This window comes from Bos grunniens, chromosome 29 (assembly GCF_055505025.1).
Source record: "Bos grunniens cultivar Pamir isolate PY7600 chromosome 29, Bosgru_T2T1.0, whole genome shotgun sequence".
Classification (NCBI taxonomy): Eukaryota; Metazoa; Chordata; class Mammalia; order Artiodactyla; family Bovidae; genus Bos; species Bos grunniens.
The window spans coordinates 15,018,258-15,030,655 of NC_141193.1; the positions used below are offsets into that span (position 1 = coordinate 15,018,258).

The 12,398-nt window shown below is 51.2% G+C and overlaps 1 protein-coding gene across 8 annotated transcripts in view; it reads left to right on the forward strand.

Annotated features, from left to right (window-relative positions):
• Nucleotides 1-12,398, forward strand: part of NFRKB (nuclear factor related to kappaB binding protein) — a 31,186-nt gene that overhangs the window by 6,333 nt on the left and 12,455 nt on the right. For all 8 annotated transcript variants that reach the window (XM_086383131.1, XM_086383132.1, XM_086383130.1 and 5 more), the window contains 11 exons: nucleotides 3,759-3,886; nucleotides 4,536-4,710; nucleotides 5,240-5,341; nucleotides 5,951-6,024; nucleotides 6,834-6,918; nucleotides 7,268-7,448; nucleotides 7,662-7,770; nucleotides 8,003-8,129; nucleotides 8,385-8,450; nucleotides 11,514-11,593; nucleotides 11,715-11,761. In XM_086383131.1, coding sequence (XP_086239257.1) covers nucleotides 3,759-3,886; nucleotides 4,536-4,710; nucleotides 5,240-5,341; nucleotides 5,951-6,024; nucleotides 6,834-6,918; nucleotides 7,268-7,448; nucleotides 7,662-7,770; nucleotides 8,003-8,129; nucleotides 8,385-8,450; nucleotides 11,514-11,593; nucleotides 11,715-11,761 — 1,174 coding nt within the window. The remainder of the gene's footprint in view (nucleotides 1-3,758; nucleotides 3,887-4,535; nucleotides 4,711-5,239; nucleotides 5,342-5,950; nucleotides 6,025-6,833; nucleotides 6,919-7,267; nucleotides 7,449-7,661; nucleotides 7,771-8,002; nucleotides 8,130-8,384; nucleotides 8,451-11,513; nucleotides 11,594-11,714; nucleotides 11,762-12,398) is intronic.

Here is a 12,398-nt window from a genome sequence, read left to right on the forward strand (position 1 = left end):
ATGGGTTTGGGGTTACTCTGAAGTCCCTGTTTGCTTTGCTCCCTGTCCCATGGAGAGGAACAGAAGGTGCTTCTCCCCTTCCTGCTTTCTGGGGTGACTTTGCTTTGGCAGGAGCCCCTGAAAAACACCACCTCTTGAGTTTTGTTAAATTGGACAGTTTGACAGCTGCAGAAATATTGGAGAGAAAAAGCTTATCATTTCCTGTCTCATTATCTTAGGGGTTCAAATGAGTGTTCCCTTCTTCAGTGGGTTATTAAGGAGGATTTCCCGCTCTGGTTGGACAGGGTTTATGTGGCTGAAGCCAGGGTCTCAGGTGGGAGTTAGGCTGGTAGGCCTGGTTGGTGGTTGAGGCCATGTCAGGGACTGTCTGTGACGTTGGCACATTTCGTTCCAAATCAGTGTGATGGTTCTGGTGAGGATGCAGACAAGGAATGTCAAGGTAGGAGTTGTGTGGTTCTCACTGTCCTGCCTCGTGTTTCAGGTCCAGTGTTGCTGAGGATGGCCGCGTCACCATGGTGATTGTGGTTGTGTGTCTTGACCGAGTTGGCATTGCTGCCAGTTCTCTGACCTTTGGTTTTGTTTTCCCGGTAATGTTTTAAATAGAATCCTTTTTCTTCTTAAGCCCAGATGCTTGTCAGGCTCCCTGGTCTTCTGTTTCCGAGGAAAGCCTCATCTGTCAGGGACTCAGCTTCCCACTTGTAGCCACACCCCAGCTCACTGTGGTCGTTGCCCCCTCACCTGCTTGTCTCAGAGGAAGGACCTTTCTTCGTTTAAGGCTGACCCCCATCCTTGCTCTTTTCGTGTTTTGCGTCCTCCAGGACCTCATTTCTTAGCAGTTGTTCCACCGTGTGTATTTGCTGTACCTGTTCTTTTTCAGTCTGTAGATGGGATCAGGGATCTCACACTAAAAAAGTCCTTAACCGTCTGTCCCCTTCATCATCGTCTGTCATTTTCCCTTTTCTCCAAACTTCTGGAAAGACGTCATAGCTTGCAGTCCTTGGGGGCTGTCCCCTGTACCTGTCACACCTTTCTAAATTTTAAACTGCAAACCTACAGAAAAGTGACAAGAATCTGTAATTGACACCCACATACTCCTCACCAGGTTCACCAACTATTAACATTTTGCCCCATTTATTTTCTTGTGCTTATTACCACTATTTTTAGTTTCCCTGAACCACTTGAAAAATCCTAATTTTTCAGCATTCATCTCCGAAAAGCAAGAACATTCTCTTAGATAACCAGAAATGATCAAGTTCAGAAATACATAAAATACTGTATTGAATTTAAATTCTGAATGTCAGTATGAATTTTAATGCTGTTATGCTACTGTGTGGCCCATATTCCTATTTTGCTACTTATTCCAGTGCTCATTTTTTCCTCTGGTCCATATTTCTTTTCAGTGAAAATGCAATTTGCAGACCAGCAGATGATTTTCAGTTCTCTTCTTAACCTATCCGTAATGTCTGATGTCTTGACCATCATGTCTGATGTCTGAAGTGAGACTTTTGCCTCCCCACTTAGTACTCGTGGCCCTCCAGTTCCTGACTTCCTCCTGAACCTTACACACCCTTCCAGCATACCCCTCTCTGCTGAACCCTCATTGACTCACTGTTCCTGCCTCTGCTCCTGCCATTAAGCCCACTCTCCCTCCTTACTTGTCTGCTCCCATCTACTAGCTCTTCTTTGGGAGCTTTTATTGGGGCTACTTCAGACACCATCTCCACACAGCCACCAGCGTGAGGATCTCAGAGTTTCAGTTTTCAGAATATTTGCCAATTGCCTTCACTTGGAATAAAATCCACCGCCTACCAGGCTCTTTTGCCCTCTTAGGAACCTCACCCAGGGCTGTAGTTGCCTTTTCCACTGTTCTATGGCTCAGCGCAGTCAATAGAAATACTACATGAGCCACATGTTCAGGTAAAAAAATTCCAGTGACCACATTAGGCATACTAAAAACAGTTGATTTTAATGATGTGTTTTCTTTAGTTTGAGGTACTCAGAATTCTCTTTTAATAGAGCATTTGTCTGTTGTGGTTATCAAAAGTGGGGGAAGCTAAAGACTGACAGAAGGTCACATCAGAGAAGTAGAGAGGTAAAGGAGTAGAACTTTCGTCCAGTTCCTGTATGTCAGCGTCAGTAGCATTCAACTCTTGCCTCTTTTCTTAAAAGTCAAATTCCCTGTTTCTCTACAGCAGGCAGCATTCAGCGTGGTGGCTGAGAGCTTGAGCTCTGGAGCTGGATGGCCTGTTTTCAGACTCAGTTTCCCCTTTTAGCTGTGTGACCTTGGACAAGTTATATAATTTCTCCACGCCTCAGGCTCTTCTGTAATTTGAGAATGTAGTGGTATCTTCTTTATGCAGGGAAGGGGGGTTGTGAAGATGAGGTGAGTTAATATATGCACGGCCCTTACATGATGACAGTTATGTGCCAGGTGCTGTTCTAAGTGTTTGCTGTTATTGATTACATTGGAATGTCATTAAAGGCGGTTCGAATAAAAACAGACATCCTTATGCCGTGTTTTAGCTTTCTGAGATTAGCTGTTCCATCTGTCTACTTAAGTTCACATTGTAGCACCCTGCTCAAATCTAATATTCCAAAACGACTTCTCTCACCACGGCTCCCGCAGTGGCACCAGTTGCCCGTGTCGAGTGATCTGGGTACCACGCTCCTCTTCCTGCCCCAGCGTCCAGGCTGTCAGCAGGTCTAACCTTTGTCCCTTGAACTACATCTCAAGGCTCTACTGCCGGTCACTTAACCACTACTTAACTTATCAACTGACATACGGCTTTCTTCAAGGTTCTGGAGGTGCAGTCGTGTTCTTAATTCTAATAGGGGAAAACAAGATGATAGATAAGCAAGTGTGTCTTGGTGTTACGCACTGCAGAGACTGAGGAAGGGTAGTGGGCCTGGGAGTGACACGAAGGAGCTATCTCGGGTGGTGGTTGGGTAGGGCTTCTCTGATGAGGTGCGTTTGGACAGAGGCTGCGTGAAGATCTGAGGAGCAAGCTGTGAAGACACTGGGTCTTAACAGGAAACACTGCGGGTGGAGGGGACTCTAAGGAGAAAGTACGGTGTGCTCGGGAAACAGCGTGGAGGCCAGTGGGGCTGGGGTGGAGGGAGCAGAAGGGAGGCTGGTGGAAGAAGAGGCCGCCATGCATGGGGCCCACACAGCAGGGTCCACAGGCCTCCTGGGGCCCTGGCTCTGCCCTGGCTGTGGGGAGATGAGGTGGGATCAGGCCACTGTCGGCCCTCACCTGGACCACTGCAGTGGTGACCGTCTTTCTCTTTTGCTCTTGGTTGTGTTATTCTCCTGCTTCAAATCCATAGAGTTCCCCAAACTACACAGAAGGTTCTCATTATTTATCTGTCTTGTACGTAGTAGTATGTATACATCAATCCCGATCTTGAAATTTTGTAAACATAAGAAAAGTTGAGCAACAATATGTCCAGTGCACACCCATGAAACTGGCCCACGTTCATTAGCTGACGTTTCCCACGGTTGCTCTGATCAGGCCTCATTTTATGTCGCCGCCTCTAGGGCGACTCTTCTTGCTCTTGACGGTTGTTCCAGGCTGGTTCCTGCACAGCCTCAGGGAGTCGAGTCCCTGCGTGTGTGCTTCCTGTGTCTTCCCACCGCCCTCCCCCCGCCCCCCGTCCGCAAGCTCACCTCCCCCAACACCGTCCCCTGGTCAGTGCAGAGCTGTCCCCTCCCCAGCCCCCGTGGATGGTGGCTGATGTGGCGGTGCCTGTTCCTGCAGATGGACACTTCAACCCCGAGGTGGTCAAGTACCGGCAGCTGTGCTTCCGGTCGCAGTACAAGCGCTACCTTAGCTCCCAGCAGCAGTACTTCCACCGGCTGCTGAAGCAGATCCTGGCCTCACGCAGCGTAAGTGACCCCCCTCCCGGGAGCGGCGCGGACACGCACCTGGTGACCTGAAGGGGCGGGCGGGGCAGCAAGGAAAGGCCACAAGGAAGGAAACTGCCCGTCTACGCCCAGCACGGCCAAGTGCACCCTTCCTGTTTAAGGTGCATTTTCAGACATGTCCTCATTTCAGAGATGTTAGGACAGAGGGAAGAAAGGAGACGTCTTAGATTCGATGAAATGTCGTATCTTCCTACCCAGAGAGGTGGCTTTCAGGTCCATGGTGGGTCGTGCAGGAGAACCAGGTTGCCCTCAGTTTCACGTCTGGCTGCCTGAGGGGAGCCAGGTTTAGTGGCCCCAGGTCTGGACCAGCCTCGGGAGGCCTCGGGGTCAGGTAGTTGTGGCCCTCAGAGGACCTGTAAGTTTCGGTGTGGAAATACTTAGGTATAAGTATAGTATTCTGGTATAAGTACTCATTCTCAGTGGAGTAGCTCTCCAATCAGGGATTTTCCACCATAATCGATACAAGCCCCTTGTATTTGAACGTACTCATCCACGTTCTTTATGATCGGAGGGAGGGAATTGAGCTCGTTGAAGAAGAGAAGGAAGCATGGACCTGGGGGACCAGCCAGGGTAAGCTTCCAGGACCCCGTCCTGTCTGTCCTGTCTGCAGGACCTGCTGGAGATGGCCCGGCGGAGCGGCCCCGCCTTCCCGTCCCGGCAGAAGCGGCCCTGGCCATCGCGGGCGCCCGAGGAGCGGGAGTGGCGCACCCATCAGCGCTACCTGAAGGTCCTGCGGGAGGTGAAGGAGGAGTGTGGGGACACGGCGCTGTCCTCCGACGAGGAGGGTGTGTGTTTTCCGGCCCCCGGGGCTTGCGTCCTTCTCCACCGCCGCTGCTTGTCTGCCTGGAGCCAGTGGGTGCCATTTCCCCACCCCCGCGATGAGGAAGCCTTGCCTGTGCCCTGTGGTCTGTCTGGGCCAGTGGTGGAGCTCGGAGCCCCTGGTCCTCGGGCCCTGAGACGCTTCCGCTGGGTGGCTGTGACTGCAGACCACTTCGCTCTTGGCGCTTTGGTGCCCGCGGGCCTACCGCAGGCTCTCTAGTTCTGCCGGCTGCTCGAGAGGACTGCTTCCCCACAGGAGGGGCGTAGTGACCTGGCCTCCACAGTGACCCACCACTGTGGATGTCTGTCCTCCTGGAAAAGCTGCTTACATGACCTCAGAGCTACAGTCCAGCTGGGAGGGGTGCAGAGGGAGTGCTGGAACCTGGCTTCCCGATTGTTGGCTTAGCCATCTTGAACCCCAATGACCACTTGCCCAGTCTCCCCTGCCGGGGTCCAAGACCATGTTGGATTTACAAGGAAACTTTTCTTTTGAAGATCTCAGCTCATGGCTCCCAAGCTCCCCAGCACGCTCCCCAAGCCCTGCTGTGCCCCTGAGGGTGGTGCCCACGCTCTCCACCACAGACATGAAAACCGCAGGTGAGTGCTGGTCTGGTGCCAGGGCATGGCGGGGTGTTGAGGGGGTGTGGTGAGGGGAGCAGCACTGGCGGCTTCTGCCAGAAAAAGAGCAGTGTTCCTTAGACCTAGGAGGTTTGGAGAACTTTTTGTTTGGCTCTACTTTTTTACAAATAGACCAGCTTGCATTCTTTACTTGAAAATTTCCCTTAGGAGTTGATCAGCTGGCATTTTGGCCTAAAGAAAGCAGAATCTTAACAATACTAAGGGACAGTTTAATAATAGAACAAGAGAGGTAACCAGAAGCATAACAGTTTCTTGGCATATCCATGGAATTAGAGAATATTCTTTTTTTTTTGAGAATTTTCTTAATTGAATAAGAATTAAAGAAGACTGTGAAGAAATTCAGGAGCAGCTGAGTACGGAGATTATTGTTACTGACCAGGTTACAGAAGAGCTGCAGAGTTGAGTCAGTGACTGTTCCATGTTTTAAGACTATGGTACTTGTAGCACATGAGTCAGAAGGGAAACCCAGAAGTGTCTTACTTATGAATACTAAAGTGGCCAGGAAAATGTGAGTCTGAGCCCTGTGTAAATAAGGACTATCCATGTGGTTCATTCCTTTTCTCCCAGATAAAATAGAGCTGGGGGACAGTGACCTGAAGATAATGTTGAAGAAGCACCACGAGAAGCGGAAATACCAACCAGTAAGATTGGAGGGGGTAGTGGGTAGGTTGTCAGTCTTATCTCCGAGCGGGTGTCCTGAGGACCGTACAGGGAGTCACTACGTCCTCAGTCCCCTTTCCTTGTACTTGTTAGTGGGCAGGAGCAGCATGGAGGCCCAGGAACACCAAAGACGTGAGGAGAAGACAAACACTTTGGCTTCATAAGACGTGCTCACTGTGATGTCTCATCTAGTCTTTAGGGCAGCACTGTTGTGTGAATCATTATGTCCAGTTAGCAGGTCTCAGAGAGGCCAGGGAGCTTGTCTTCTGCCTGATGGCTAGCAAGCAGCAGAGCCTGAACTCCTCCCACATTTTGTGTTTCTGTTCCTCCACACCACCAGATCAAGGTAACGCCAAGCCAGAAAGTGTAGTGGAGGAAGGAAAGGCAGTTCTTCTAAGGTGGAGGGGTGAGATGGGCAAAGTCTCCATGGGAATTAAATCCAGGTTCTGTCTCGTCTTTTCCACTCACAGTGATGTTGGGTGAATCCCTTCATTTCTCTGAGCCACGTTGTCAGTCTTGGTAAAACATAGCACCACTTAACAGTATTACTTGAAGAACATATAAAGAATGCACAGGAGCTTTATGAACTGTAAATGCCACACGTGAAAGGTTCTTCTCTGCCCTGTTAGAAAGAGCAGTAGTTTTTCTCTATGTACTTTTTAAACTCAACACAGTTTCCTCAAGCACACATACCATCTAATTGTGTCTGTTAGGTACACGGGCAAAATCACCAACAGTGTCTAGTTCCTCTCTGGAGCCTTGATAACACATCTCTGAATATCATGTCTAGGATCATCCAGACCTGTTGACAGGGGACTTGACTCTGAATGACATCATGACTCGAGTGAATGCCGGCAGGAAGGGCTCACTAGCAGGTAAGAACATCCTGCAGAGGTGGCCGTCGTCCAACTGGTGTCTGCTTATACAGGCCTCTGCATAACGCAGAAGGAAATGTAGCCACAGCCTCTTCCTTACTGATGATCTTTGTTTCGTTATCACCTCTTATGGATTTGTAGGGGAGAATGGTTATTAAATCAGATCAGCAGATCATTGGCTTTTTAAAGCACTCATTGGGTTTGGTTTTAAAAACAAAACTATGTCTTTATTACTGAGGCTTTTCTTTGATTTGCTAGTGGGCCTTGGGAAAATAATAAGCAGATAAGCTCCCTCATTTCCTGATGTAGAAGTTGCAGTTTTATGACTTATGTTGTTTTTTTCCCCCAGCCCTATATGACTTGGCTGTCCTTAAAAAAAAGGTTAAAGAAAAAGAGGAAAGGAAGAAGAAGAAAATAAAATTGATCAAGTCAGAGGTAGAGGACCTGGCTGAACCCCTGAGCGGTCCTGAAGGGCTCCCACCCCTCTCGCAGGCTCCATCCCCACTGGCCATACCTGCCATCAAGGAAGAGTAAGTGAGCAGAGGGGTTCATGGCTCAGGGCCACCCCTGTGTTGGTGCCTCCTCTGAACCCTGAGTCCCAGGGTCCTGGGGAAAGTGCGTGGTGTGGTCCTTCACTGAACTGTTCTGTGACTGCTAGGAGGCTTGGAGGGCCTACAGCAACTGAGAGTTGTGGGTTTTTGTTTTTTTTTTTGGTGGTCCTTATCTTTTTCTTCCCTTACTAGGCCTCTCGAAGACCTCAAGCCTTGCCTTGGAATCAATGAAATATCTTCCAGCTTCTTCTCTCTTCTGCTGGAGATCCTACTGCTGGAGGGACAGGCTAGTCTTCCTTTGGTAAGAGTTTAGGAAAAGCCAAGGGCACTGCGGTTTCAGGTGGTAGAAATCTTCAGTAGACTGTGGCTTGAGAACTCTGGGCTCTCCCCAGAGATCTGCAGCCAACTTGCTTTGTGAATTGGGCTCACTGGACAGACCCCCCGCTGGCTTGTTCCGGCACAGTCATAGAATTGCCATTGTGTTGAAACAGAATGGAAATCTAACCAGGTCCTGCCTTTACTTTTTACCTCAGCTAGAAGAGCGGGTTTTGGACTGGCAGTCCTCTCCAGCCAGCTCCCTCAATAGCTGGTTCTCTGCGGCCCCCAACTGGGCAGAGTTGGTATTACCAGCCCTGCAGTATCTTGCTGGAGAAAGCCGTGGTAAGGTGCTTTTTTCTGTAGGGTCAGTATCTCCCTCCCTCCCACCCACCCACCTTTGTCCGATTCTCCTATTAGAATGCAGCCTCACTGCTTACATCCATCATGACCCTGCCTGACGCCATGTGGCAGTGGGCTGTGCTGCCCTGATATGCTGTTGACATACAGAAGTGACCTCCCAGCCCAGGGGAGTCAGTGGTTCTGGGTTCAGCACTCTCTGGCCTGTGTGGCTTGCTTATGGGCATCCATTTCTTGTAGCTGTGCCGTCCAGCTTCTCTCCGTTTGTTGAATTCAAGGAGAAAACCCAGCATTGGAAACTGCTTGGTGAGTACTGCATACCACTGACCTGTCACAGAGGTGCTTTTTCTCTCTTTTTCTCCCCTAAGTTTCTGGTGCCTTCCGGGCAGTGCAGGCCATGAGAATGTTGAGAAGGCCCTGTTAGGCCTTGTTTTGCTCAGTAAGAGGATCCTTCCAGGCCCTTAGGAGCTCTCACGGTCTTAAGTTCATGAACCCCATTGGGTTTTGGCTAAGCTGAAATTGCCCTCTGTCCCGATGCACCCCGGGGCTGCTGAATCGAAATCTGTGGGGGCTTTTACATTAGCACCTGTGTTTGTATCATTCATATCTGTGCCCTTAGTGTAACTTACAGTAACATGATTGTTTTTCTTTCCTAAAATGGGCTTTGTTGTTGAGGATAATGTGTCAGGCAGCCCCAAGTAAGCTGTTTCTACAGGAAAGACTTCTTTTGTTATAAATTTGTAAAGTTCCACCAACTGTGTAAGTTGTAGTAATGTGTACTTGAAATAACTTGGTGATGAGAGGAAGATTCATGTTGATTTCCTGTGGAAATACTCAAACCTCTCTCCACTCTGTCTAGTGGTCTGTGAAGAGAAACACGGAGAGAAGCTTGTGAAGCAGTAGGTTCATTCCTTCCTTACAACGGTGATTCACTTTCTAGGTGTCAGGCAGTGTTAGGTGTTGGGGGTGTAATGGTTTGTGATGTAAACAGTGTGTTCCCCTCTTGGTGGAGCTTAAGACTTGTTTGGGGAACAGGTACTCAAATAGCAAAAGTGCACATTCTGTAAGGGAAAGTGCTGGTAGGGGTAGGTATTTGTAATGACGCATCGGTGTGGTGTGAATGCAGAGTTTGAGACAGCTGTCCTGGGGAAGGTCAATTGAGCAGAGTTCTTCACGATGGTTAGGGACCAGCCCAGCAGTGGGAGGGGAGAAGGCTCCCATGGAGGGAGTGGTGTGGGTCAGTGGGGTGGGGAAGCTTCCTTTTAGGATCACACCAGCCTGCAAAGAGATGATGATAATCTGGACTAGGGTAGGGAGAATGGACGCGCTTGAGAGTTTTAGGTAAAAGCTAGAGAGGTGGTTACGGGCTGTGACGTGAGTGAAGGCAGAGGCTGTCAAGTGCCACTGGTGCTGGACTCGTAACTGGTGAATGGGGCCCGCCATGGGCAGCTGGTGCTGGACTCGTGACTGGTGAATGGGGCCCCCCATGGGCAGCTGGTGCTGGACTCGTAACTGGTGAATGGGGCCCACCATGGGCAGCTGGTGCTGGACTCGTAACTGGTGAATGGGGCCCGCCATGGGCAGCTGGTGCTGGACTCGTAACTGGTGAGTGGGGCCCGCCATGGGCCACTGGTGCCGGACTCGTAACTGGTGAGTGGGGCCCGCCATGGGCAGCTGGTGCTGGACTCGTAACTGGTGAGTGGGGCCCGCCATGGGCCGCTGGTGCTGGACTCGTAACTGGTGAGTGGGGCCCGCCATGGGCCGCTGGTGCTGGACTCGTAACTGGTGAATGGGGCCCGCCATGGGCCACTGGTGCTGGACTCGTAACTGGTGAGTGGGGCCCGCCATGGGCCACTGGTGCTGGACTCATAACTGGTGAGTGGGGCCCGCCATGGGCAGCTGGTGCTGGACTCGTAACTGGTGAATGGGGTCCGCCATGGGCAGCTGGTGCTGGACTTGTAACTGGTGAATGGGGCCCGCTATGGGCAGCTGGGGAGGATGTCAGGCTTGGTGAGGTAAGGAGCACGCGTGTGGTTATGGACGTGCTGCGGCTTGAGCTTCCTTTGAGGTGTTGAGTGGATGGTGGGTTTAGAGTCCAGACCAGAAAGTCAGGGTAGAGAGCTGTGGGCATGTGTGCAGTAAGAGAAGCCAGAGGCATGGGCCCAGTGAGGAGGCCAGAGGGCCTGGGATGAAGCCTTGAGAGACTCCAGGGTGGGAGAGGCAGAGGGGACTCTGGAGGCAGTGACCACAGAGTTGGGAGGAAGCCATGAGGTCTCAGTCAGGAGATGGGGAGTGTTCATTAGCCTCCATGGTTCCTGCAGCTCAGGAAGGTCAAGACGGGGTCTGTGGACATGAAGAAATGGTGATGCTCTTGGAAAAGTGACGCAGGCTGTGGTCAGAGGTGTGCTGAGGCCATGGGTCCACCTGGCATGGGGCTGGGGGTGGCAGGCCAGACCCAACCAGGGAGTAAGTGTCTCGGGCTTGTGGGTCAGATGCATCCGCTGCAGCCGCTCAGCTCTGCCCTGTGCAGGGCAGCCAGAGACATGACACAGGTGAACAGCCACAAAGCTGACCTCTGCGTGCGCTGTGGAGAGCTGCGTGTCCTGGCTGTCAAGGCCCTCTCCTGCAGCTCGCCTCCAGTTAGGGAGACAGCGGATCTGGACCGCACTTTCTACAAGTGTTTGTTGTTGCTGTTATTTATTTAAAAAACTTTTTGTTGGCCGTGCTGCATTGCATGTGGGATCTTCATTCCCTGACGAGGGTTCAGACCAGCACCTCATGCATTGGAATCACAGAGTCTTGAGCACTGGCCTGCCAGGAATGTCCTGGGAAACTTTAAAAAATTCTGATGCCTGGGCCTTCCCCACATCTGTTCTGATTAGTTGGTTTTGGGGAGCCTGAGCCTCAGCATTTTCAAAAGTACCCAGGTAATCCCGCATTACCAGGGTTGAGAAACTAGATTAGGCATCTTGAAGATTGCTCTTTCGGAGAATGACAAGATCTAGTTGTGATTGTGGGAGTGCTTGGCTGGGGTTGAGGGAGGCCACCAAGATCAGGTGACTGAGGAGTTAAGGTGCTGGCTAGACAGCCCGTGGGGATGTCCATCAGACACTTGACGTTAATCCCGTCAGGTTTTTAATCCTTTCAAGTCAGTTTCAAGTTAATTTCCACACTTCGTGTTGTCAGATAGCAGTCCAGTTTCATCCTGCGTGTGGAAGTCCTGCGAGGGCTGTTCTGTACACAGGACCAGTGCCACAGTCCTGACAGGTTCTTCCTCGGGCATAGGTACAGCCAGGAGGAGGAAGTGGGGTCCTCACGTTGTACCTTTAGATCCCATTGTTGTTATTTTCTGCCTTTTTGTTCCAATAGGCCAGTCCCAAGATAATGAAAAGGAATTAGCTGCACTCTTCCAGCTGTGGTTGGAAACCAAAGACCAGGCCTTCTGTAAGGTATGTTGTGAGAACCTTCCGTACGATATGTTGTTGAAAAACACCAGCTCTCGTCTTGGGCTTCCAGAAGTTAAACAGAATTCTGCAGTCCATTGACCTGTCACTGTTTTCCTTTCTCCAGCAAGAAACTGAGGACAGCTCAGATGCCACAACGCCTGTTCCTCGGGTGTGAGTATAGCAGTACCTGACTGAGGGTGGTGCCCCAGGAAACCCTTGTCTCAGTCCCGCCCTGGTTGCGCTGACACGTCCTTGTACGTTAGAGCCGGAGAGCTTGAGAGAGATTGGGTCCATGGGTCCTTGCCTGCCTCAGCCTCCCGGGGGGGCAGCATGCTCCCAAAGTAGGAGTGTTGCCCCAGGAGTCTGAGTGGCAGGATCCACCTGTAGCTGTGTGCTTTTCCCCAGTCTCCCTTCAGTTCCCTTGGAGAATGGTGGTCTTGGGTGCTGGAGAAGAGGTGATGGACCCGGTAGTTCTAGGCACTGGAGAAGGGGCGATGGACCTGGTGGTTCTGGGTGCAGGAGAAGGGGCGATGGACCTTAGTGGTTCTGGGTGCAGGAGAAAGGGCGATGGACCCTGGTGGCTCTGGGTGCAGGAGAAGGGGCAGTGGACCTGGTGGCTCTGGATGCTGGAAAAGGGGTGATGGACCCTATGGTTCTGGGTGCTGGAGAAGGGGCGATGGACCTGGTGGTACTGGGTGCAGGAGAAGGGGCGATGGACCTGGTGGTTCTGGGTGCAGGAGAAGGGGCGATGGACCTGGTGGTTCTGGGTGTAGGAGAAGGGGCGATGGACCTGGTGGTTCTGGGTGTA